The 26,729-nt window shown below is 40.6% G+C and overlaps 1 protein-coding gene across 1 annotated transcript in view; it reads left to right on the top strand.

Moving 5' to 3' along the window:
* Window positions 1-3,488: 3,488 nt before the first annotated feature.
* pdgfba (platelet-derived growth factor beta polypeptide a) overlaps window positions 3,489-26,729 on the top strand; it is a 65,384-nt gene continuing 42,143 nt past the window's right edge. Inside the window, exon 1 of the mRNA XM_061983869.1 lies at window positions 3,489-4,045. Within this exon, the coding sequence (XP_061839853.1) occupies window positions 3,974-4,045 (72 nt within the window). The 5' untranslated portion in view covers window positions 3,489-3,973. The remainder of the gene's footprint in view (window positions 4,046-26,729) is intronic.

Here is a 26,729-nt window from a genome sequence, read left to right as displayed (position 1 = left end):
CAAACTCAAATTCAAACTCAAACTTTTTCACTACAACTTTAGTCTGTGGGATTTCAACTTTTTCTTCTAGTACCAGGGCTTAATTTGTGAAAAATATATATTTTCCTCATAAAAGCATGCTTTTTTTCATGCTTAATTAGGACTTAATATTCACAACAATCCCACAATATTGTTACTTTTTCCTCATCTCACAAAATATAACTACAACATTTCCATCATAATACAGGTTTTACAAAATTCTTCGGTACGTTTTCTTGCAAAATATGTTAAAGGGGAACTGCACTTCACTTCACTTTTTTTTTTCTTTTTTTTTTGCCCGTCATTCACAATCCTTATGTAAGACAAGCACATATATGTTTTTCATATGTTTAATGCATTCTAATTTGTAAATAAACACTAGCAAAAGTCAGCTAACAATGGAGGTAATGGATTCGCTCTATTCCATCTATTAAGCACTCTAAGAAACATCCAAAAAATGTTTTATATACATGCTATAAGTTTATATATGTAATGTAGTAACAGGCATACTAATAATAACATGTAATATTTAAGTTTTTTGGTCATTTTAAGCTTTTGGATTAATGTCACAGACGTACCACATTGTTTGCTTTTTTCTTCAACAGCAACAACAACAACAATTAATCATGGCAGACTTTGAGAGAGCCAACAATGACTACTTTTGGGACAAAAGATGATCCATAACCTTTTATTTACGAGCATGAATATACAGAGGATGACCTTTAAGGTTTGCAAGCTGAGTGATGAGTAGATCCAGCAAGTAGCACTATTGTTTAGCACTAAACAAAAATACAAACTACGACATATACAGTATGAAACAATCATCAAATGTACAATGTCTGCTCTCACTGGGTGCTCTCACTGATGGGACGTTAATATCTTTCCGATTAGATGAAAACTTAATCATAATCCTAGCGCAGGTTAAAAAATTGTTTTTTTTTAAGTGGGTCTTTTTGTGTCTTTCTCATCATCTTTGGGTCTAAGTTGAATGTCAAAGTTGACCAACTTCTCGGTTTATGGCCACAACTTTCTACTATCCAGGTGAGAGGCATGATTTATTATCTAGAATTTCACCAACTTTCACCAACTCAGAGGCAATGCAGCAGCTTACCTGCTCAGTATGTCAATAGCTGCATAAACTATTTACCTTTCTGCCATCTTGGCGCCGCTAAAAGTAGTTCCTCTGTGTTAGCGCTAATAATAGTAATATCGCTAATACTGGGTATTATTCAGGTCACGAGATGTAAATGGAGTATTGTTAGAGGTTTTTGGAAGTTTTTAGAGGGGTTCACTCCCATTAGCTTCATTGTTAGACACCAAATACTTGCCGTATATTATAAATAAGAATGCATGCAGGTGGGGTGGGTGGTGTTGTGGCCCCGTGCCGGGCGGTCCTGTGGCGGCCGTCTTGGGTGGGATAGCTTGGTGCGGCCCGTGCCGTGGAGACCCAGTTGCTGGTGGGGCGGGGCAGTCTTCCGTCCGGCTGCGGGGAGTCTCTGGGCCACTTGTGGTGGAGCGTCCCGTCTTTCTGCCCGCGTGGGGTGTGGTCTCTCGCTGGCTTGGGGTCTGGCTGTCCCCTGCTTAACCTGTGCCTTGTCCTCTGCTTGGCGCGTCTGTCTATGGCCCGGTTGCTGGCCCTGCCAGGAGGCACATTACGCCCAGTTCTGGGGGTCCTGTCGCTGGCCAGCTTGACTGTGTGAGGCCGGTGGTCCCTTGTTCCCTGTAGAAACATACATATACACATACTGTAAATATCCAAGCACATATGCATACATACAGTCATACATATAATCACATTTCATCAAAAAAATATATTAACGTTGTTCCCCTCAGGAAATTTGGGTAAAACACTGCACACTGACAAAGCTTAACTTATTGTTACTACAACAATCTACAAGGTTAATACACTTCACTTCTCTTTCTTGCCCTCCATGCATCTGCTTTCTTTTGTATTTCAAGTTATCATTACATATATGTATTGTTGCATTTGAAACAATTGTATTGTTGATAATAGATGTAATTATTATTATTATTCATTATCAATAGTGCTATTTCTATTATTGGTCCATTATAGTGCAATAATGTTCATTGTCATTTCTGTGTTACTAATATTTACTTCACTAACTGCTTCTTTGATGTCACTTTTCGTATCATATTTGTATATATCGTATTTGCTGATGTTGTCTCTCTGTCTTATCACCCTCTTGTCCCCGCAATTTCCCCCTCTGCCTTCTTTTTCTTCTTCTTTCTATCCCCTCCTGCTGCGTCCTGCTGCGCCAAACATTAATATAAATCCATTCAATAAAGTCAAATACAAATAAGGCAACAAGAGAAGTATACCACACTTCTCTTTTGTAAAGTACCGTATTTTTCGGACTATAAGTCGCAGTTTTTTTCATAGTTAGGCCGGGCTCCAGTGCGACTTATATATGTTTTTTTCCTTCTTTATTTTGCATCTTCGGCAGGTGCGACTTATACTCCGGTGCGACTTATACTCTGAAAAATACAGTACATTTGTACAGCAGATATGGGTATCTACATCAACTATATGATTTTAGCTGGATAGGACAAAATAAAAAAAAATAAAACAAAATAAGAATGCATAAAAAAGAAGGACATATGTGTTCTTGTCTCACATATAGGAATTGTGAATGATAGGCAAAATAAAATAAAAAAAAGTGTAGTTCCACTTTAATATAAAAAAAATGTACTTGCTGTCATATTACAACATTTTTGGAAAACAAGGAATTACGCAAAAAATATAAAAAATATATCCCATAAAAAAATTGTTTTCCCTTTACTGTACATTTAAGAACTTTGTTTGTGAGTGTATTTTAGTTTTTCAATGATCATTTTGTTTTCCTTTTCTCAAATCATTAGGATTTAAGTCTTGTAACAATGCACTCATTTTTTCCTGTATTCATTTTGAAATGATATCAAGACTTGAGTCATGCATTTATATCATGTAGTTCTCTGCATGTAAATAAATGTATTCTGTAGTCTAGCGTAATCCTATTTATATCAAAACATTTGTTGTCATTTTATTTTGAAAGGTGTGTTTTCATATTTTGACCACAGGTCGGTTTAATAGGAGGCGATAAGCCCTGCCCTCAACAAGACCCTTGAGAAACATTTGAGCAGCAAAAATCAAGTTCAAATATGGGATTTTACACTTCCGCGTAAGAACTTTCAAAGTAAATAGTATATGGTTGATGTTATCGATGAATAGAGGTGTATTTGTTGTATACAACCTGATATATTCTGAGAAATGTAAGTAAATTGGGTATAACATACAGCCACAGCATATCGTTTCGCTTGTCAGAAACGAGAACATCATTTTGTTTTGTTTTGAAAAATCCTTAACTATATGTTGTGTCTTTCTCCCGCAACTTGACGGGCTAAACTTAAGCAGTGAGGCTGTTGCATTTAAAGACACTCAGCTTTTTCAAGATCAGTCTAAGAGAAGACGCGCGGAGGGCGAGGACGACGTGACCGTGACGCGGAAGGGAAGGGAGGGGGGAAAAGGTTCCACGCCGCTATTACACACTCACACACACACACGATTTGGTTTCGTGGATGATGTTGTGAATGAAGGCTGCTAAACGTTTGAGTGGAAGTGGACCAACTTTTACGCGCGGATCTTTGGATATGTCGAACTTTATTATAATGGCAATGTGATTTTTTTTGTGTGGAATTTTCACATCGGATTTCACCTCACCACTTCATCATCCGTGGACCATACTGCCTCCAGGCACCTGCTCCGACCGTGGACAGAGTCACACGCGTCTCGCCTGCGCGTGAGTCACTCCCGTGAGCCATCAGTCGGGAGTCGGGAGGATCCTCCACGCGTCAACGAGTGGGACCCACTGAGCGGGTACCGAGGCTCGGTGAGAGTGGACGCCCAGGTGCTAAATGCCCAGCCGGTCGCTGGCGGGTCCTCTGGCCGGGCGGCAACATGAGGTCGTGGCTTCTGCTGCTGCTCCTTGCCGCGCTCTCAGCGACCATCCTGAGCCTCGGCGGCGCTGAGGTGAGCGATTTGACCCCAAGTCTGTGATGGCAGAGGTAGCTCCGATAGAAATAAATAAAGAGGGCCGATTCCATACGAGGAGTGCACTAGTAGTATATGTCATGCAACTTTACAGATGAATCTGTTCCAGGGTTAAACTGTTAAAATTATTCAGGCAATATTTTAACCTTCTAAACAGCGATATACAATTGTTTTGGGGTCCACATTTTCAGAAAGTTTAGGACATGGGCCGGACTTCTCCTTTAACTGTTAGTTTTATTTTATACATTTAAACATAAATTACTACCGACTGCGTCTGCAGTGGATACTTCACAAAAGCATAGTGCTATTGTCATATAGAGGATCTTTGACATGTGTTTTTGCAGTAGATACTTCTAAAAAAGCACATTGCTCTTGTTTTATAGAGGATCTTTGACTAGCGTTTTTGCAGTAGATACTTAAAAAAGCACAGTGCGCGTGTCATATTGAGGATATTTGACTGGCATTTTGCAGTAGATACTTGAAAAAAATCAGAGTGCTCTTGTTTAATAGAGCATCTTTGACCTGTGTTTTTGCTGTAGATACTTCAAAAAAGTAAACTGTTCTTGTCATATAAAGGATCTTTGACTTGTGTTTTTGCTGTAGATACTTCAAAAAAGCAGAGTGGTCTTGTTATATAGAGGATCTTTGACCAGCATTTTTGCAGTAGATACTTTAAAGAAAGCATATTGCTCTTGTTATATAGTGGATGTTTGACTTGTGTTTTTATTGTAGACAGTTCAAAAAAGCAGAGTGCTCTTGTCATATAGAGGATCTTTGACTTGTGTGTTTGCTTTAAATACTTCAAAAAAAGCAGAGTGGTCTTGTCATATAGAGAATCTTCGACTTGTGTGTTTGCTGTAGATACTTAAAAAAAACAGAGTGCTCTTGTCATTTGGAGGATCTTTGACTTGTGTTTTTGCTGTAGATACTTAAAAAAAGCAGAGTGCTCTTGTCATATAGAGGATCTTTGACCAGCATTTTTGCAGTAGATACTTCAAAAAAGCAGAGTGGTTTTGTCATATAGAGGATATTTGACTTGTGTTTTTGCTGTAGATACTTCAAAAAAGCAGAGTGGTCTTGTCATATAGAGGATCTTTGACTTGTGTTTTTGCTGTACATACTTCAAAAAAGCAGAGTGGTTTTGTCATATTGAGGATCTTTGACTTGTGTTTTTGCTGTAGATACTTCAAAAAAGCAGAGTGCTCTTGTCATATAGAGGATCTTTGACTTGTGTTTTTGCAGTAGTTACTTAAAAAAGCACAGTGCGCTTGTCATATTGAGGATATTTGACTGGCATTTTGCAGTAGATACTTGAAAAAAAATAAAAGCGATCTTGTTATGTAGAGGGTCTTTGACTTGTGTTTTTGCTGTAGATACTTAAAAAAGCAAAGTGTTATTGTTATATAGAGGATCTTTGACTCATGTTTTTGCTGTAGATACTTCAAAAAAGCAGAGTGGTCTTGTCATATAAAGGAATTTTGACCAGCATTTTTGCAATAGATACTTAAAAAAAACACATTGCTCTTGTTATATAGTGGTTCTTTGACTTGTGTTTTTGCTGTAGATAGTTCAAAAAAGCAGAGTGCTCTTGTCATATAGAGGATCTTTGACTTGTGTGTTTGCTGTAGATACTTCAAAAAGCAGAGTGCTCTTGTCATATAGAGGATCTTTGACTTGTGTGTTTGCTGTAGATACTTCAAAAAAGCAGAGTACTCTTGTCATTTGGAGGATCTTTGACTTGTGTTTTTGCTGTAGATACTTCAAAAAAGCAGAGTGGTCTTGTTGTATAGAGGATCTTTGACTTGTGTTTTTGCTGTAGATACTTAAAAAAAGCAGAGTGCTCTTGTCATATAGAGGATATTTGACCAGCATTTTTGCAGTAGTTACGTCAAAAAAGCAGAGTGGTTTTGTCATATAGAGGATCTTTGACTTGTGTTTTTGCTGTAGATAGTTAAAAAAAGCAGAGTGGTCTTGTCAAATAGAGGATCTTTGACTTGTGTTTTTGCTGTAGATACTTCAAAAAAGCAGAGTGGTCTTGTCAAATAGAGGATCTTTGACTTGTGTTTTTGCTGTAGATACTTCAAAAAAGCAGAGTGCTCTTGTCAAATAGAGGATCTTTGATTTGGGTTTTGCTGTAGATACTTCAAAAAAGCAGAGTGCTCTTGTCATATACAGAATCTTTGACTTGTGTTTTTGCTGTAGATACTTCAAAAAAGCAGAGTGCTCTTGTCATATAGAGGATCTTTGACTTGTGTGTTTGCTGTAGATACTTCAAAAAAGCAGTGTGCTCTTGTCATTTGGAGGATTTTTGACTTGTGTTTTTGCTGTAGATACTTCAAAAAAGCAGAGGGCTCTTGTCATATAGAGGATCTTTGACTTGTGTGTTTGCTGTAGATACTTCAAAAAAGCAGAGTGCTCTTGTCATTTGGAGGATTTTTGACTTGTGTTTTTGCTGTAGATACTTCAAAAAAGCAGAGTGCTCTTGTCATATAGAGGATCTTTGACTTGTGTGTTTGCTGTAGATACTTCAAAAAAGCAGAGTGCTCTTGTCATTTGGAGGATTTTTGACTTGTGTTTTTGCTGTAGATACTTCAAAAAAGCAGAGTGCTCTTGTCATATAGAGGATTTTTGACCAGCATTTTTGCAGTAGATACGTCAAAAAAGCACATTGCTCTTGTTATATACAGGATCTTTGACTAGAGTTTTTGCAGTAGGTATTTAAAAAAGCACAGTGCGCTTGTCATATAGAGGATATTTGACTGGCATTTTGCAGTAGATACTTCAAAAAAGCACATTGCTCTTGTTATATAGAGGATCTTTGACTAGCATTTTTGCAGTAGATACTTAAAAAAGCACAACGCGCTTGTCATATAAAGGATATTTGACTGGCATTTTGCAGTAGATTCCTGAAAAAAATCAGAATGGTCTTGTCATATAGAGGATCTCTGACTTGTGTTTTTGCTGTAGATACTTCAAAAAAGCAGAGTGGTATTGTCATATAAAGGATCTTTGACCAGCATTTTTGCAGTAGGTACTTCAAAAAAGCACATTGCCTTAGTCATATAGAGAATATTTGACTAGCGTTTTTGCAGTAGATACTTAAAAAAAGCACATTGCTCTTGTTATATAGAGGATCTTTGACTAGTGTTTTTGCAGTAGATACTTAAAAAAAGCACAGTGCGCTTTTGCAATAGGTCCTCAAAAGCAGCAAAGCATCCTTGTCATATCAAAGATCTTTGACTTGTTTTTGCAGTATATACTTAAATAAAAGAAAGCGCTCTTGTCCCATATAGAAGATCTTTGAGTATCTTTTTTGCAGTAGTTTGTCAAAAACATACTCTTTAATTTTCTTCTATCCATCCATCCATCCATCCATTTCCTACCGCTTATTCCCTTTGGGGTCGCGGGGGGCGCTGGAGCCTATCTCAGCTACAATCGGGCGGAAGGCGGGGTACACCCTGGACAAGTCGCCACCTCATCGCAGGGCCAACACAGATAGACAGACAACATTCACACTCACATTCACACACTAGGGCCAATTTAGTGTTGCCAATCAACTTATCCCCAGGTGCATGTCTTTGGAAGTGGGAGGAAGCCGGAGTACCTTCTAGTCAGACAATATTTTGTCAAGTGGTAGTTCTGCCTGGTTGGCCACGCCTATAAGAACAGCTGCTCGGCGACAGTCGTTAGATGACCACTTTTGAAGAAGACTACATTTCCGGCAAACCAGTGTCTTCTACACTCGACATTTTATTTTGGTCTAATTATTTTCTCAGAGTTACAGCAGCCCTCTGCTGTTTTTAAGAATCTTCTTCTAAAATGTGAGTCTCTCACAAGTTGTTTTGAACTTAACTCCTGGGCCACCAGTTGAATAGCGCAAATGATGAAAAACAGAGGACCTAAAATGGAACCTTGAGGAACGCCGCTAGCGTACCTTAAGAACTTGAACAAATGACTGCTGACAGCGTCTGACGTAGACTAGCTTCAGCAACAACTTGGTTAGATAAATCACATTAGACAAACAAAATTGTAGCTGCGAAAAAGGAGATGACTCAAAGTGGTGCCCTGAGGAACGCCTCGGTTATATAAATCACAAGTTTGGACCCCATTGTTCTATGTTTGCTCGCAAGGTTAAAATGTCAATGCGGGGATCTGCCAATGTGTTTACAGTGGTCCAAGTTCCTCTGTACAACAGGAGCACTCTAGGGTTTTTAGGAATTTGCTGCAAAAAAGTTTCAAACTGAGCTCCGGTTGAATAGCCGTGTTCTAAACTAAAATAAAGTCAATTAATGCTGTTGAAATAAATGTTTACTCACCTTTAACTATCATTATTGCACATCTAGCCATATTGTACTGAGCAGCACTGTATGAAAAACAGCACATCAATACAATAAATGATGTACTTCCCCACACAGTGAGCATCATCGCCCCTTTGAACCGTATCGTACTGAGCAGCCAGGACTCAGATACGTGTGGTTCTATGGTTATAGTCACGCTTTCCCTCTTTCTTCATAGCGAACCCTTCTGTGGTGACGACATCCTTAACCTGTTTTCTGGTTTTATGGTGGCCATCACACGTTTCCTCTTTGCCTTTCTTTGGTGGCATGAAACAAAAAGAAACATCATTTGTGAATTTAGTCCCTCACTATGGGCCCCATTCAGCAACCGTTCTTAAGAACAAATTTTGTTCTTAGGTTGTTTGTGTTTTCTTTCTTTTCCGCCGGAATTGTGCCCTTACATGGGGAATTAAGGGTGTTTACCTATGTAAATTACAGAATTAAGGGTGTTTACCTATGCATATTGGGGAAATAAGGGCGTGTTTCTATGCAAATTATGACAGACACGCACGCGCTAACCATTTGGCATTCAGCAGGTGGGAACAATTTGGCCATTTAAGAACACGCCATTAATTTCAATGGACTCCTCTTAGGAAATCACTTAGATTTAGACTTCCTTTGTATTGTCATTCAAATTTGAACTTTAAAGCACAGATAAGAACGAAATTTCGTTACATAAGCTCATTGTAGTGCAGGATAAAAAAGCAATAAGGTGCATATATACCGTATTTTCCGCACTATAAGCCGCGCCTAAAAACCACAAATTTTCTCAAAAGCTGACAGTGCGGCTTATAACCGCCTTATATATGGATTAATATTAATATTCATTTTCATAAAGTTTAGGTCTCGCAACTACGGTAAACAGCCGCCATCTTTTTTACCCGTAGAAGAGGAAGCGCTTCTTCTTCTATGGTAAGCAACCGCCAAGGTAAGCACCCGCCCCCATAGAAGAGGAAGCGCTTCTTCTTCTACTGTAAGCAACCACCCGCCCCCGTAGAAGAAGAAGCCCCCGGATATTGCGTTTCATTTCATTTGTGTGTTTACATCTGTAAAGACCACAAAATGGCTCCTATTAAGAGACACGCGTACAACGCAGAATTCAAACTCAAGGCAATAAGTCACGCAGTAGAACACGGAAATAGAGCAGCAGCGAGAGAATTGAACATAAATGAATCAATGGTGCGTTGGTAGAGGAAGCAACAAGATGACCTGCGCCACTAAGACAGGGAGACAGCGCCGGACGACATACGCCAACATCTGCCAGTGGATTGTAAATGCCTGGCGGATATATCGGTCTCAACTGTGGTCCGAGCTTTCCGGAAGGCAGGATTCACGGAACTGCTGGACAACAACAGCGACATTGACTCTGATGACTTCGACGAGACGGAGCCGGCCATTTTGGATGCCGTATTCGCCCAACTTTTTAATTCAGACACTGAAGAAGAATTCAAGGGATTTATGGATGAGGAATAATTTCAGAAAGTGAGCTTTAAATCTTTATTTTGTGTGTTGTGTGACATTAACGTTCGAGCAACGTTGAGTTATTGATGTTACTATTGCTCTGCACTAATTTGAGTGTTACTATTTTTGTGATTGCACATTTGCACATTACATTTTGGGGGTGAACAGAGTTGTTAGAACGCTGGTTTGTAATATATTATTAAAGTTTGACTGACCTATCTGACTGTTTTTTTGACATTCCCTTTAGCGCAGCGTAGGCGCGGCTTATAACCCGGGGCGGCTTATAGGTGGACAAAGTTTTGAAATATGCCATTCATTGAAGGTGCGGCTAATAACCCGGGGCGGCTTATAGTGCGGAAAATACGGTAAATAAATACATATATATACATATATATAAAATAAATAAATATACATGATTAAATAAATAGATTACTATACAGATAAATATATTGCTCTTTTTCACATGCGTCCACGTTTATGGATGTATGTTATATTGTCTTTTTTATTCCAGCGAGTTAATCCATTTTGGGGGGAGTTAAGGGGATAATTTAATTATGATGCGTTCAAGAGTCTTACGACCTGAGGGGAGAAGCTGTTACAGAACTTGGAGGTTCTGCTTCGGAGGCTGCGGAACCTCTTTCTAGAGTCCAGCAGTGCTTAGGAAGAAAGATAAGAGGAAAAGTCAGGAACTTATTGCTGGATGGGGCCCAATGTCTCTGAGCGAAAGATTTGTCTTTGTGACAAGCAAATTTGTCCCGACAACGTGGGCCAACTAAATTGGACTTTAGCGGTAAATTATCTGTGTTTATATAACGCTTTACTATACCTGGAATGATGCCCAACGCACTTTACATTGTACGACACATTCACCCATTCACACACACACACACACACACATTCACACAATGATGGCGTAAGATGCCATGCAAGGCGCTAACCACGACCCATCAGGAGCAAGGGTGAAGTGTCTTGCTCAAGGACACAATGGTCGTGACTGGGGTGTTCCTGTCCAAGCTTTAGTTTTGTGTCACCACATTAAAAGTACTCTGAGGCAGTCACATACACTCTGAGGACCTGTCTTCAATGTGTGTGTGTGTGTGTGTGTGTGTGTGTGTGTGTGTGTGTGTCCTTGATGCTGATGTCACTGCAGTCACCTTATTCAGCCTCATGAGTCCAGCTGCTTCTTTTGCCAGCAGCAAGTTGGCAGATGGCAGCCAAATACACAATACACACTCATGTATGTACTCCTGTATGGATGCATGTATATATATGCATGTATATGTGTGTGTTAGTATGTATGCGTGTGTGTTTTTGTGTACGTGTGTGTGTGGTTTTTTTTGTGTGTGTGCGTTAATATGTATGTACAGTATGTATATATGTATGTATGTTTGTGTGTGTGTTAGTATATATGTATGTATGTATGTATGTGTGTGTGTGTGTGTGTGCATGTTAGTATGTATGTATGTATATGTGTGTGTGTGTGTGTTAGTATGTATGTAATAATAATAATAACTGGGATTTATATAGCGCTTTTCTAAGTACCCAAAGTCGCTTTACATGTAGAACCCATCAATCATTCACACCTGGTGGTGGTAAGCTACTTTCATAGCCACAGCTGCCCTGGGGTAGACTGACGGAAGCGTGGCTGCAATTTGCGCCAACGGCCCCTCCGACCACCACCTATCATTCATCATTCATCATTCATCATTCAGTTCACCGGTGTGAGTGGCACCGGGGGCAAAGGGTGAAGTGTCCCGCCCAAGGACACAACGGCTGCGATTTTTGGATGGTAAGAGGCGGGGAGCGAACCTGCAACCCTCAGGTTTCTGGCACGGTTGCTCTACCCACTACGCCATGCCGCCCCTATGAATATGTATGTGTGTGTGCATGTTAGTATGTATGTATGTAGTACGTATATCCATATATGCATATCCATGTATGTATGTATATACAGTAAGTATGTACAGCATGTATGTATGTTTGTATGTACAGTATGTATGTAGGAATGTGTGTATGTATGCGCGTGTGTGAATGTGTGTGTGTTAGTATGTACAAACCCCGTTTCCATATGAGTTTGGAAATTGTGTTAGATGTAAATATAAACGGAATACAATGATTTGCAAATCATTTTCAACCCATATTCAGTTGAATATGCTACAAAGACAACATATTTGATGATCAAACTGATAAAAAAAAAGTATTTTTTGCAAATAATCATTAACTTTAGAATTTGATGCCAGCAACACGTGACAAAGAAGTTGGGAAAGGTGGCAATAAATACTGATAAAGTTGAGGAATGCTCATCAAACAGTTATTTGGAACATCGCACAGGTGAACAGGCAAATTGGGAACAGGTGGGTGCCATTATTGGGTATAAAAGTAGATTCCATGAAATGCTCAGTCATTCACAAACAAGGATGGGGCGAGGGTCACCACTTTGTCAACAAATGCATGAGCAAGTTGTTGAACAGTTTAAGAAAAACCTTTCTCAACCAGCTATTGCAAGGAATTTAGGGATTTCACCATCTACGGTCCGTAATATCATCAAAGGGTTCAGAGAATCTGGAGAAATCACTGCAAGTAAGCAGCTAAGCTCGTGACCTTCGATCCCTCAGGCTGTACTGCATCAACAAGCGACATCAGTCTGTAAAGGATATCACCACATGGGCTCAGGAACATTTCAGAAACCCACTGTCAGTAACTACAGTTTGTCGCTACATCTGTAAGTGCAAGTTAAAACTCTCCTATGCAAGGCGAAAACCGTTTATCAACAACACCCAGAAACGCCGTCGGCTTCGCTGGGCCTGAGCTCATCTAAGATGGACTGATACAAAGTGGAAAAGTGTTCTGTGGTCTGACGAGTCCACATTTCAAATTGTTTTTGGAAACTGTGGACGTTGTGTCCTCCGGACCAAAGAGGAAAAGAACCATCCGGATTGTTATAGGCGCAAAGTTGAAAAGCCAGCATCTGTGATGGTATGGGGTGTATTAGTGCCCAAGACATGGGTAACTTACACATCTGTGAAGGCGCCAGTAATGCTGAAAGGTACATACAGGTTTTGGAGCAACATATGTTGCCATCCAAGCAACGTTACCATGGACGCCCCTGCTTATTTCTGTAAGACAATGCCAAGCCACGTGTTACATCAACGTGGCTTCATAGTAAAAAATTGCGGGAACTAGACTGGCCTGCCTGTAGTCCAGACCTGTCTCCCATTGAAAATGTGTGCCGCATTATGAAGCCTAAAATACCACAACGGAGACCCCCGGACTGTTGAACAACTTAAGCTGTACATCAAGCAAGAATGGGAAAGAATATATATATATATATATATATATATATATATATATATATATATATATATATATATATATATATATATATATATATCTGTTTATATTTTATTTTATTTCTGATTATTATTATTATTAATGTATTATTATTTCCTTTTTTTTCTGTTTATTTAATCGATGTATTTGTTGATATTACTTAGTTTTTTTGTTGTTTCTTTCTTTTTTTTGGGGGGGGTGGTATGGATGGGATATAAACAAAAATATTTTGACATTTAGGGCAGACAATAGATATATGATTTATGTATATACGATGTAATGGATAGGAATGTCTGATGCTGGATGTCAATAAAAAATAAATAAAAAAAACAAACAAAAACCAAATAACCAAAATCACTCTGCTGAGGAGGAGAAAAAAACCCCTCAAAATATCAACAAGGGAATTCATGATCAAGGTATTCAAACAAGAGACGAGGCAAGGCTTGGACAGGATGCTAGAGAGGCACGAACAAACGAGAAAATCTGGCACAGAACAAAGGGAGGCGTGGGCTTGTAAGACACATGAGGGTAATGGGGAACAGGTGGAAACAATCAGGGATCAGGGATGACGTCAGACTTTATGACACAAAAGGAAGGGCAGGGGACCAGAAACGAGAGGAGAGTTACTTTTCAAACTAAAACATGCAATTCACAAGACAAAAAAAAAAACAAGACAAGACATCCCTCACCGCGGTGTGACAGAGCAGGCTTTTCCCCGGAAACAATACGTTTTTTTCTGTTTAAAAAAAGACAACTTTTCTGAATTGTACGCCTTTATTTATTATAAAAAGTGTGACAATTTTTTTCTTACAAGTTAAAAAAATCTATCCATCCATCCATCCATCCATCCATCCCTTTGGCAATTGGAACGGCAGTTAAAGCTGACCCTTGACGTTTTTAAGCCAATAGCAGGTCCAGTTGTGACCCCTGTGACATCTTACACACGCACACACACACACCCACACACACACACACCCGCCCTTGAAGTCAACACAGTCATGTGACTATTGTTCCCAGTGGACGAGCTCAGCTCTTGTGATTGGCGGCCGCTGATCTTGATCCATTTTACATAAGAACAACAACTAATCTGTTTGGGATTTTGTGTGCCTAATGTGTGTGTGTGTGTGTGTGTGTGTGTGTGTGTGTGTGTGTGTGTGTGTGTGTGTGTGTGTGTGTGTGTGTGTGTGTGTGGCCACATCTGCGTGCATGGCCAGCTGCACATGTGTTGCTGGACATATGCGCTTGTGCCAATGTGTGTGTGTCAGATAGAAAAAGCGCAAAAGGCTCATAAGAGTATTTGTTTTTAAGCCGTCTTTGGCGCAAGGACATTAGAGAGTGTTCTTGTTGGGAGCACCGCTGGCAAACTGATATTAAAAAGTACAAATGTACATTTCATGTTCAATTCAATTCAATTTGTCTCATGTTGTTATTTTGCTGATGCCCTCAGCCCCATTTCCATTAGTCTACGAGGCAGTTTATTGATTGAGCTCAAAAAGTGGCTGCGAGATCGGAAAAAAGAAGCAAAGCAAGTTTGCAAAATATCAGAACTTGCAAATTTGACATCTTCCTGGCATTTTTGCAGCAGGTCCTCAAAATCAGCACAGCGCTCCTGTCATATAGAGGATCTTTGACTAGTGTTTTTTGCAGTAAGATACTTCAAAAACGTGGAATGGTCTTGTTACATAGAGGATCTTTGACTAGCGTTTTTGCAGTAGATACTTCAAAAAAGCAGAGTGCTCTTGTCATATAGAGGATCTTCGACTAGTGTTTTTTGCAGTAAGATACTTCAAAAACATAGAGTGGTCTTGTTACAAAGAGGGTCTTTGACTAGCGTTTTTGCAGTGGATACTTCAAAAAAGCAGAGTGCTCTTGTCATACAGAGGATCTTTGACCAGCATTTTTGCAGCAGGTCCTCAAAATCAGCACAGCGCTCCTGTTATATAGAGGATCTTTGACTAGTGTTTTTTGCTGTAAGATACTTCAAAAACGTGGAATGGTCTCATTATATAGAGGATCTTTGACTAGCGTTTTTGCAGTAGATACTTCAAAAAAGCAGAGTGCTCTTGTCATATAGAGGATCTTTGACTAGTGTCTTTTTGCAGTAGATTGTTATGATCTGATGTTGGATCATAGTTTATTTTGGGTTTTGAGTCACTTGTGATATAAGTTATGTTTCAGCACTCCTGTTTTGTGTTGTCATGGTTACTGATTGTTTTCGCCTGCATCTGATTAGTGTTCGGGACTCACACCTGTTCCCGGGCACTAATCAGAGAGCTATTTAGTCCTGCTTTTTCCCGTCACTCAGCCTGGTGCTTTTGTTTGCTTTACGCAACTGTCACGTTTATTCCTTGTGTCCGTAAGATAAGCGTTGCCTTATGCCTTCCCTGTGTGTGCTATTCCGTTAGCTTTCCTTGTGCTAGGCACGCTCTCCTTGTGTTCGCTTGTTTTGTTCGTTTCTATTTTTGTGTATGATTTATACAAATAAATCATTTGTCCTACCTGCACGCTGTCTCTGGAGTTCCTGCTGTCCTCACCGGAAAAACAATCGGCATAATCATGCCTCCTCGCCAGCAACGCAACATAGATACTTCAAAGACAGAGTGGTCTTGTTACATAGAGGATCTTTGACTAGCGTTTTTGCAGTGGATACTTCAAAAAAGCAGACTGCTCTTGTCATACAGAGGATCTTTGACTAGCATTTTTTCCGCAGGTCCTCAAAATCAGCACAGCGCTCCTGTCATATAGAGGATCTTTGACTAGTGTTTTTTGCTGTAAGATACTTCAAAAACGTGGAATGGTCTCATTATATAGAGGATCTTTGACTAGCGTTTTTGCAGTAGATACTTCAAAAAAGCAGAGTGCTCTTGTCATATAGAGGATCTTTGACTAGTGTCTTTTTGCAGTAGATACTTCAAAGACAGAGTGGTCTTGTTACATAGAGGATCTTTGACTAGCGTTTTTGCAGTGGATACTTCAAAAAAGCAGACTGCTCTTGTCATACAGAGGATCTTTGACTAGCATTTTTTCCGCAGGTCCTCAAAATCAGCACAGCGCTCCTGTCATATAGAGGATCTTTGACTAGTGTTTTTTGCTGTAAGATACTTCAAAAACGTGGAATGGTCTCATTATACAGAGGATCTTTGACTAGCGTTTTTGCAGTAGATACTTCAAAAAAGCAGAGTGCTCTTGTCATATAGAGGATCTTTGACTAGTGTTTTTTTGCAGTAGATACTTCAAAGACATAGAGTGGTCTTGTTACATAGAGGATCTTTGACTAGCGTTTTTGCAGTGGATACTTCAAAAAAGCAGACTGCTCTTGTCATACAGAGGATCTTTGACTAGCATTTTTGCAGCAGGTCCTCAAAATCAGCACAGCGCTCCTGTAATATAGAGGATCTTTGACCAGTGTTTTTGGCAGTAAGATACTTCAAAAACGTGGAATGGTCTTGTTACATAGAGGATCTTTGACTTGTGTTTTTGCTGTAGATACTTCAAAAAAGCAGAGTGCTCTTGTCATATAGAGGATCTTTGACTAGTGTTTTTTTGCAGTAGATACTTCAAAGACAGAGTGGTCTTGTTACATAGAGGATCGTGTGTGTGTGACAATCATTGGTACTTTAACTTTTTAACTTTTTTTTGACTAGCGTTTTTGCAGTGGATACTTCAAAAAAGCAGAGTGCTCTTGTCATACAGAGGATCTTTGACTAGCATTTTTGCAGCAGGTCCTCAAAATCAGCACAGCGCTCCTGTAATATAGAGGATCTTTGACTAGTGTTTTTTGCAGTAAGATACTTCAAAAACGTGGAATAGTCTTGTTACATAGAGGATCTTTGACTTGTGTTTTTGCTGTAGATACTTCAAAAAAGCAGAGTGCTCTTGTCATATAGAGGATCTTTGACTTGTGTGTTTGCTGTAGATACTTCAAAAAAGCAGAGTGCTCTTGTCATTTGGAGGATTTTTGACTTGTGTTTTTGCTGTAGATACTTCAAAAAAGCAGAGTGCTCTTGTCATATAGAGGATCTTTGACTAGCATTTTTGCAGCAGGTCCTCAAAAACAGCACAGCACTCCTGTCACATAGAGGGTCTTTGGCGAGCATTTTTCAAGTAGATACTTCAAATACAGCACATTGCTCTTGTTATATGGAGGATCTTTGATTAGCATTTTTGCAGCAGGTCCTCAAAAACAGCAAACGCTCCTGTCATATAGAGGGTCTTTGGCTAGCATTTTTTTAGTAGATGCTTTAAAAAAGCAGAGTGCTTTTGTCATGTAGAGGATCTTTGACTAGCATTTTTGCAGCAGGTCCTCAAAAACAGCACAGCCCTTCTGTCATATAGAGCAGTGTTTTTCAACCACTGTGCCGCGGCACACTAGTGTGCCGTGAGATACAGTCTAGTGTGCCGTGGGAGATTATATAATTTCACGTGTTTGGGTTAAAAATATTTTTTGCAAACCAGTAATTATAGTCTGAAAATTATGTGTTGTTGAGTGTCGGTGCTGTCTAGAGCTCGGCAGAGTAACCGTGTAATACTCTTCCATATCAGTAGGTGGCAGCCGGTAGCTAATTGCTTTGTAGATGTCGGAAACAGCGGAAGGCAGTGTGCAGGTAAAAAGGTATCTAATGCTTAAACCAAAAATAAACAAAAGGCAAGTGCCCTTTAGAAAAGGCTTTGAAGCTTAGGGAAGGCTATGCAGAACTACTAAAACTGAACTTGCTGCAAAGTAAACAAAAACAGAATACTGGACGACAGCAAAGACTTACTGTGGAGCAAAGACGGCGTCCACAATGTACATCCGAACATGACATGACAATCAACAATGTCCCCACAAAGATGGATAAAAACCACTGAAATATTCTTGATTGCTAAAACAAAGTAGATGCGGGGAATATCGCTCAAAGGAAGACATGAAACTGCTACAGGAAAATACCAAATAAAGAGAAAAAGCCACCAAAATAGGAGCGCAAGACAAGAAGTAAAACACTACACACAGGAAAACAGCAGCAAACTCCAAATAAGTCAAGGTGTGATGTGACAGGTGGTGACAGTACACCTACTTTGAGACAAGAGCTATAGTGATGCATGCTTGGTTATGGTTTAAAGTCATATCCAACGACTTTTTACTGTCAACTGAGTTTTGTTTTTTAATGATTTCTGCTGGTGGTGTGCCTCCGCATTTTTTCAACGCAAAAAATGTGCCTTGGCTCAAAAAAGGTTGAAAAACACTGATATAGAGGGTCTTTGGCTAGCATTTTTTTAGTAGACACTTCAAATACAGCACATTGCTCTTGTTATATGGAGGATCTTTGACTAGTGTTTTTGCAGTAGATACTTCAAAAAAGCAGAGTACTCTTGTCAAATAGAGGATCTTTGACTAGCATTTTTGCAGCAGGTCCTCAAAAACAGCACAGCCCTCCTGCCATATAGAGGGTCTTTGGCGAGCAATTGTTTTGGTAGATACTTTAAAAAAGCAGAGTGCTCTTGTCACATAGCCTTTTTGTAGTAGATACTTCACAAAAACATAGTGCTATTGTCATATTGAGGATATTTGACTGCCATTTTGCAGTAGATACTTTAAAAAAGCAGAGTGCGCTTGTCATATAGAGGATCTTTGACTGGCGTTTTGCAGTAGATACTTCAAAAAAGCAGAGTTGTCTTGTCATATAAAGGATCTTTGACCAGCATTTTTGCAGTAGATACTTCAGAAAAGCACATTGCTCTTGTCATATAGAGGATCTTTGACTAACGTTTTTGCAGTAGATACTTAAAAAAAGTACAGTGCGCTTGTCATATAGAGGATATTTGACTGGCATTTTGCAGTAGATACTTGAAAAAAATCAGAGTGATCTTGTTATTATATTGGATCTTTGACTTGTGTTTTTGCTGTAGCTACTTTAAAAAAGCAGAGTGGTCTTGTCATTTAAAGGATCTTTGACCAGCATTTTTGCAGGAGATACTTCAAAAAAGCACATTGCTTTTGTTATATAGAGGATCTTTGACTACTGTTTTTGCAGTAGATACTTAAAAAGCACTGTGCGCTTGTCATATAGAGCAGTGGTCCCCAACCGGTCCGTGGATCGATTGGTACCGGGCCGCACAAGGAAAAAAAAAAATTTTTTTTTTTTTTTTTTTAAATTAAATCAACATAAAAAACACAAGACACACTTACAATTAGTGCACCTACAATATATATAAATATAGATCAATACAGTCTGCAGAGATACAGTCCGTAAGCACATATGATTGTATTTTTCTATGCCAAAAAATAAAATAAAATAAAATAAAATAAAATAAAATAAAATAAAATAAAAATAATAATAATAACATTTTTAAAAATAGACATTTGAAAGGCAATTTAAAATAAATAGAGAATAGTGAACAACAGGCTGAATAAGTGTACGTTATATGAGGCAGAAAATAACCAACTGAGAACATACCTGGTATGTTAACGTAACATATTATGGTAAGAGTCATTCAAATAACTATAACATATAGAACATGCTATACGTTTACCAAACAATCTGTCACTCCTAATCGCTAAATCCCATTAAATCTTATACGTCTAGTCTCTTACGTGAATGAGCTAAATAATACAGTTTCCCACACATTCATTTATTTGTGGCGGCCCGCCACGAAATAATTACGTCCGCCACAAATGGATTTTTCGGCTTTTGACTCGCTCGACCGCTCATAAAAGCAATGGGACTGTCTGTGAATGTTGCTTGTAGTTACACCTCCGGTGCAGTAGGTGGCGGTAGCCTACTATGCATTGTAACTCCGCCAATAGCACTTAATTCACCTGGTGGGCCAGAAGAAGAAGAAGAAGAAGAAGAGGAAGAGGAAGAGGGACGGACGGAAGGACGGGATCAAAATACTCGCCGGCTACTTTTCATAATGATGGCGCTTCCTACGTTTCTACCTCAAACGTCCAAAAGCTGCTGAAAGCCTTGATCCAGGATTCCATGGGGAAAAAAACTTAAATGGTGCCTTTTGGCGATAGTTAGCAGCTTGGTGGCTCATAGCCGGCTAGCTAACGCTTGCTAGCGTGGTAGCATTGCTTCATTTTTACAGGTGTTATAGGTAGATAGGTTATAGCTGCATCGCTCGCGGCTCGTCATATATTTAACATTAAGTTAAATATATGCAGACGCATGTAATAACAGTCACGTGTTTTCATACCGACGAGCTAACGTGTCCAGGTTATAACCATGTTGTCAATAAACACACATGGACTGAAGCTAAATTGTCCACTGTCCACTGCAGCATGTGAATGCAATGAAAAGAATAAAATCTGAGCCAACCAGCTGTTAAAATGTTGTCCAGGTTAATGTTTTGGCCATTTCAAGATTTCAACTGTGATCGGGCTTTAAACAGGTGGCTGACCTGTTCAGATGGGTGTAACTGCTACTGGTCAAATAATGTGAAATAGCATTTAATTTTACATGTATGCAATGCCATTTAAATATAATTATAGATAATAATAATAATAATAATAATAAATACTGTGTAGTGTTGTAAATAGTCAACGGGAATAATTTTAGTAAGATATAAGCCATGAGCACTACACAGCCAGAAAAAAACCTAGGCAGGACAAGTAAAAATATTGGGGCAAGTAGATTTGAGAAGTCAGGCAAGTAGAAAAAAACCTTAACGTTGAACCCTGCATGTGTTGAGCTGCTGCCGCTTAAGGTTAGACGGCACTGTACATAGAGCGGTTCTGCTCGTTAGTAATAAATTCTAATGTTGGATGTTCACTCCTTCACACAGATGAGTATAGAAAAATATTTTCAACGGCCGAAAAGGGCTCGACTTGGAGAGGAGGTAGGCCTACAGTCCGGACTACAGGTGCAACCTGTTCAGCAGCAGCAGGAGGAGGAGGAGGAGGTTGACTGACTGTGGCAGGACACCTCTGCCTCTGTTTCACTTCATGTTGCTGGTAAATAATATGGTTGGAGTAGTAGGCTAAAGTTAAATTATTTAGTATTCACTAATTAAAGGGGCAGAGCTTTAAGAGACATTTTAGCTTTTATATTTTATAAGATATATTTTTTGTAAGAACCACAATTAATAAATATATTTCAGTGAATCACTAATTGTTCAAATCTGTATATAAATATGTACATAAAATGTTGTAATTATATTCCAACTCCGCGTTCTTCTTGGTCATCGCCGCTGCCGCCGCCACCCCCCGCCCCCCGACCACACCACCACAAATAGATGCCTGTCCTGTGGGAAACACTGTAATATTATTTGATATTTTACGGTAATGTGTTAATAATTTCACACGTAAGTCGCTCTTGAGTATAAGTCGCACCCCCGGCCAAACTATGAAAAAAACTGCGACTTATAGTCCGAAAAATACGGTAGATGACCTTTAAGTATCATTTTGACAATAGGTCCTCAAAAACAGCGGAGCACTCTTGCCATATGGGAATCTATGACTGGCGTTTTTGCAGAAGGTTCCCAAAAACAACAGAGCGCTCTTGTTACATAGAAGATCTTTGACAAACGTTTTTGCAATAGCACTTTGACTAGCTTTTTTGCAAGAGGTCCTTTAAAACTGCAGGGCACTCAGGTTAAATAAAGGATCTTTGTCAAATGTTTTTGCACCGATATTTGACCAGTGTTTTGTGTGTGCGTTTGTGTGTGAGTGTGTGTGAGAACAGTCAACCGGCCCCATAATTACATTCCATTACACCTCACCTTTCTCCACAAACATTCCATAAGATCTATCCATGCCTTGCAGGCTTCCTGCACTATACAGCCCTTTGCGCTGTAATAACTGAAATAGTGTGAGCTATTCCAGGTAAAAACAAAAACAGCAACACTGTGAGAGGAAAGATGTCGGCCCCGAGAGAGCAGAAAGACAGTATATTTGAGGTGCAGAGAGCAAATAATTAACTTAGCGTAGCATCCAAACAGGCTCATTTAGCTGGACTGAGGTGTATTATTAGCCTCATGTCAATTTTATGGACGATCTTTTCACGTCAGCCACTTTTTCCTGTTTGTGTGTGTGCGTGTGCGTGTGTGTATGTGTGTGTGTGTGTTCCCCTCATTCATCTATGTGCGTTGTTGCTGCTCCTTGTATGTGTGTGTGTGTGTGTGTGTTCTTGTATTTCTACCCTACTTGGGACATCAACAAGGAAAAGTACCTTCCATATGAGGACCGGTGAACAAGTTAGGACATAAATCATGGTCCCAATACGGAAAACCATTGCATCTAATAGAGAATGTCTCATTTGCACCCCTGGTGGTGAAATCTATCAAAATTAGGGTGGTACCAAAAAGGAACGATTTTTTTGAAATTGACTGTGTGTCGCTTCTAAAAGTGCTCCCCCTCTGGTCAACATATGAAATGACAAGTGTGTGTAAAAATTTGAAGTGCTCCCCCTCTGGCCAACATTTGAAATAACAAGTGTGTGTAAGAAATTGAAATGCGCCCCCTTTGGACAAAATGTATTAAAACATTTAAATAAATATGTATTTAGAGACATACTGGAATAACTTAAAGTAAATATTCCATCCATCTATTTTCTACCACTTGTCCCTTTTAAGATTAAAAAACATTTATAAGCAAAAAAAAAAGAAATTAAATTAAATTAATTAAAAGCAGTTTTTTCTCTCTCAATGTGTCAATTTCTCATATTATTTCTGTGTCTGTAATATTGCAATATTTTCTTTTGAAATTATTAAATTTTTATGTAAAATTATGACCTTTTAATGCAAAATGGTGACATTTGTCATATCAAATTCTGACTTTTATTGCATTGCCCAATTTTTTGTTGTTGCTGTAAAATAATGACATTTTTAAAATGATCACTTTTGTCATAACTTTGCCAGGTAAAATTCCGATTATTATTATAATATTGCCATGTTTTTAAAGTTTTCTCATAAAACCGTGACTTTCGTCGAGTAAAATTACGACTATTTTCATAAAATTGCCAACATTTTAAGCCTGTCTTGTAAAATTGCGACTGTTGAGTACAATTCCAACTTTTATCATAATAGTGCACAAATGTTCAGTTTTTCTTGTAAAATTTTGCCTTTCGTTGAGTAAAATGACGACTTTAATGCTAAAATTCTAAGTTTTTCTTGTTAAATTCCAACTTATTTTTCACAACAAGCATTTTTATATTTGCAGAGCATGTGTATATTATTAATGTGGTAAATACAAATCTTTATATATCTAGAAAGGGTGGTCCGAAAGAGCGAGGCATTTTTCGGAGGTCTCAAGAAGGTAACAAATAGAAGAAAGTGTGTGTGTGTGTGTTGTGTGTGTGTGCTCACGCACAGGGTGCGTGTGATGCGTCAGTGCGTTAGATTTGTGGCAGAAGTGCTTGTAGTTAGTGCATGCTGCATGCTGCCCCTGCTTGCTACTCTCTGCTTACAGCTATCGCCGCCAGCTAGCCCCTGGGTGGGTGAAAAGAGGAGCCGAGTGCGTAAGCCTCCTCCTGCTGGTACAAAGCCTCTCCACCACCAAGACCCCTGTGGTGCCTCCTCGTGGCCACACACGGTAAACTGCGTCTTTGCGGACACAGGCTAAACTGTAGGGGATCTCGGAGCAGCAGTGGGCCCCAGAGGCGAGGCGTGCAGGCCCACCAGTGTGTGGACACGCCCTGGCGTCCGCCAACCACTGCCCCATCTATGGGTTAAATAGATATAAGACCTCAACGATGGAAGTGGCGGAGGATGACACTGCATGTCACAACGGCACTGAAGGCGGATGAAGGCTGCAACAGAGGGTGGTCTCCAGTCGTCATGGATTCATGCCACTGGATCAAGGCCCCTCTCTGCCAAGGACCGTGTGGTGGCTGCAGGCGCATCAGTCTCCCCACGCTAAAAGACGTCACGCGCAGGCGTCCTCCCGAATGGGAACCCATCCATTTTACATCCCGGATACTTCAAAGTCCTTTGGCGACCGGGAAGTGGTAACGGGGGCAGGACAGTGAAGTCTGGCAGTCCCTAGCCACAACCTGGCACACAGGCGGTGGGTGTTAGATTCAGTCGTTAAGCTCATGGACTGAGGCAGAAGAGCTTCTCGGCAGCTGCACCCATGACTGAGCAGCCCTATTCAGGATCCACTCTGCTCACCCCAGTAGGGGAGGGGGTTAGAAAAGGTACCCTAAAAATAGCCTGCCTCGCAACATCCTGTCTGGAATACCGCATCCAGAGGGATCACCACCACGCGGTCAGAAACAAAAAAAACACAAATTACTCATTGGAGCCTGGAACGTGCGAACCCTCACGGACAACCAAGCCAGCGATCGACCGGAAAGGCGAACTGCCATCATCTCCAGAGAGCTAAGGAAGTTCCAGATCGACATCGCAGCACTCTCCGAGACCCGACTGGCCGACGAAGGGCAGCTGAAGGAAGAAAAAGGCGGGTATACTTTCTTTTGGAAAGGAAAACCTGCAAATGAGCCACGAATCCACGGTGTGGGTTTTGCTATTAAGAACTGCCTCATCAACCACCTCCATGAACTCCCTGTGGGCATCAACGAGCGCCTAATGACCTTACGCCTTATGCTTGCTAGCAGTCATATGGCCACGGTCGTTAGTGCCTATGCACCAACCCTTGATGCACAGGATGAAGTTAAGGAGGCCTTTTTTGCTGACCTGGACAAAGTTCTATCTGAAGTCCCCAAGGAGGACAAGTTAATCCTGCTTGGAGACTTCAACGCCAGAGTGGGACAAAACCACCACCTATGGAGGGGTACGCTGGGGAGAGAAGGGGTCGGAAATACAAATTCTAATGGCGCACTACTGCTAACTAAGTGCTCGGAGCACAACCTGGTCATTACCAACACACTTTTCCGTCAGAAAACCAAGTTCAAAACATCATGGATGCACCCTCGCTCCAAACTGTGGCATCTCATTGACTACGTCATTGTCCGCTCTAAAGACCGTCATGACGTCCTAAACACCAGAGCAATGACCAGTGCAGACGACTGCTGGACCGACCATCGCCTCATTCGCTCCATCATGTCCATCCGCTTAATGCGGAAAAGACGGATGCAGAAAAGACAGTGCCGGCCAAGAATTAACATCGAGCTGTTGAGTGACACCACCTACCAACAACGGCTGCAGGAGGCCTTTAGCGCAGCATTGCCCAAACAGTACCCAGAGGATACGGAAACACACTGGAGCACACTTTCGACTGCCATAATGAAATCCTGCAAAAATATTCTTGGTCTCAAAAAGCGGAGACATCAAGACTGGTTTGATGAGAACGACACTGAGATCCAGCAACTAATTGACAACAAGCGGCAAGCTTTCATCACTTGGCAAAATGACATCCACTGCAAAGTGAAAAGAGTAGCCCACGCCAAAGCGAAGGCAGCTGTCCAAACACAGGTTAGGAAACTGAAGAACCAGTGGTGGACAAAGAAGGCTCTGGAGATCGAGCAGCTTGCTGACTCTGGAGACACGAGAGGCTTCTTCGATGCCACAAGAGTGGTGTATGGTCCCAGCCACCGCTGCCTAACCCCCCTTCGCTCAAAGGATGGTCTGCTGCTGTTGAAGGACAAGGACGCAATTTCAAACAGGTGGAAAGAACACTATGAGGACCTCTTAAACAGGGACACTATACCTGAGATGGAGGCTCTTGACCAACTCCCACAACAACCCACAGATGAAAGCATGGGAGAACCACCTACCTTGGATGAGCTGCAGGATGCCATTGGGAAGATGAGGAACAACAAGGCTGCTGGGCCCGACGGCATTCCAGCAGAGGTCCTGAAGAAAGGCGGACCCGATCTTACCAAGCACATCCATGCCCTGCTTCTCAAAATATGGGAAGAAGAGGAAATCCCTGCACAGCTCAGAGATGCCCTAATTGTATCCATATTTAAGAAAGGAGACAAGGCAGACTGTGGGAATTACCGTGGCATCTCTCTCCTGTCCACCATAGGGAAAGCCCTCGCTCGGGTTTTGGCCAACAGACTCACCCCCCTGTCAGAAAGCGTGCTTCCTGAGTCTCAGAGTGGATTTCGCCCAAGCAGAGGCACCACAGACATGATTTTCATCGCACGACAACTGCAAGAAAAATGCCGGGAACAAAACCAATCACTATACATGGCCTTCATAGACCTCACCAAAGCCTTCGACTCGGTTAACCGTCAGGCACTTTGGCTGGTTCTGTCCAAGATTGGCTGCCCAGATAAATACATCCGGGTACTGAGACTACTGCATGATAACATGTCAGCCACAGTGCTCAGTGGCAGTGGAGATGAAACGGAACCCTTTAGGGTAGACACAGGTGTAAAACAGGGATGTGTCATCGCTCCAACACTATTTTCCATTTTTGTTGCTACTATCCTTCATCTCATAAACATACATCTGCCCCAGGGAGTCGAAATAATGTACAGAACCGACGGTCAACTCCTCAACATCAACCGTTTCAGGGCTAAAGGTCAAACCACCACCATATCCATCATGGAGCTGCAGTATGCAGACGATAATGCCCTCATAGCCCTCTCAGAAGAGGACCTACAGTGCACTCTGTCTGCTTTTGCGAAGGCATACAAACAGCTTGGTCT

Source organism: Nerophis lumbriciformis, linkage group LG25 (genome assembly GCF_033978685.3).
Source record: "Nerophis lumbriciformis linkage group LG25, RoL_Nlum_v2.1, whole genome shotgun sequence".
Lineage (NCBI taxonomy): Eukaryota > Metazoa > Chordata > Actinopteri > Syngnathiformes > Syngnathidae > Nerophis > Nerophis lumbriciformis.
Note: the sequence above shows the minus strand (reverse complement) of the source record. Positions and strands in the feature narration are given on the sequence as shown.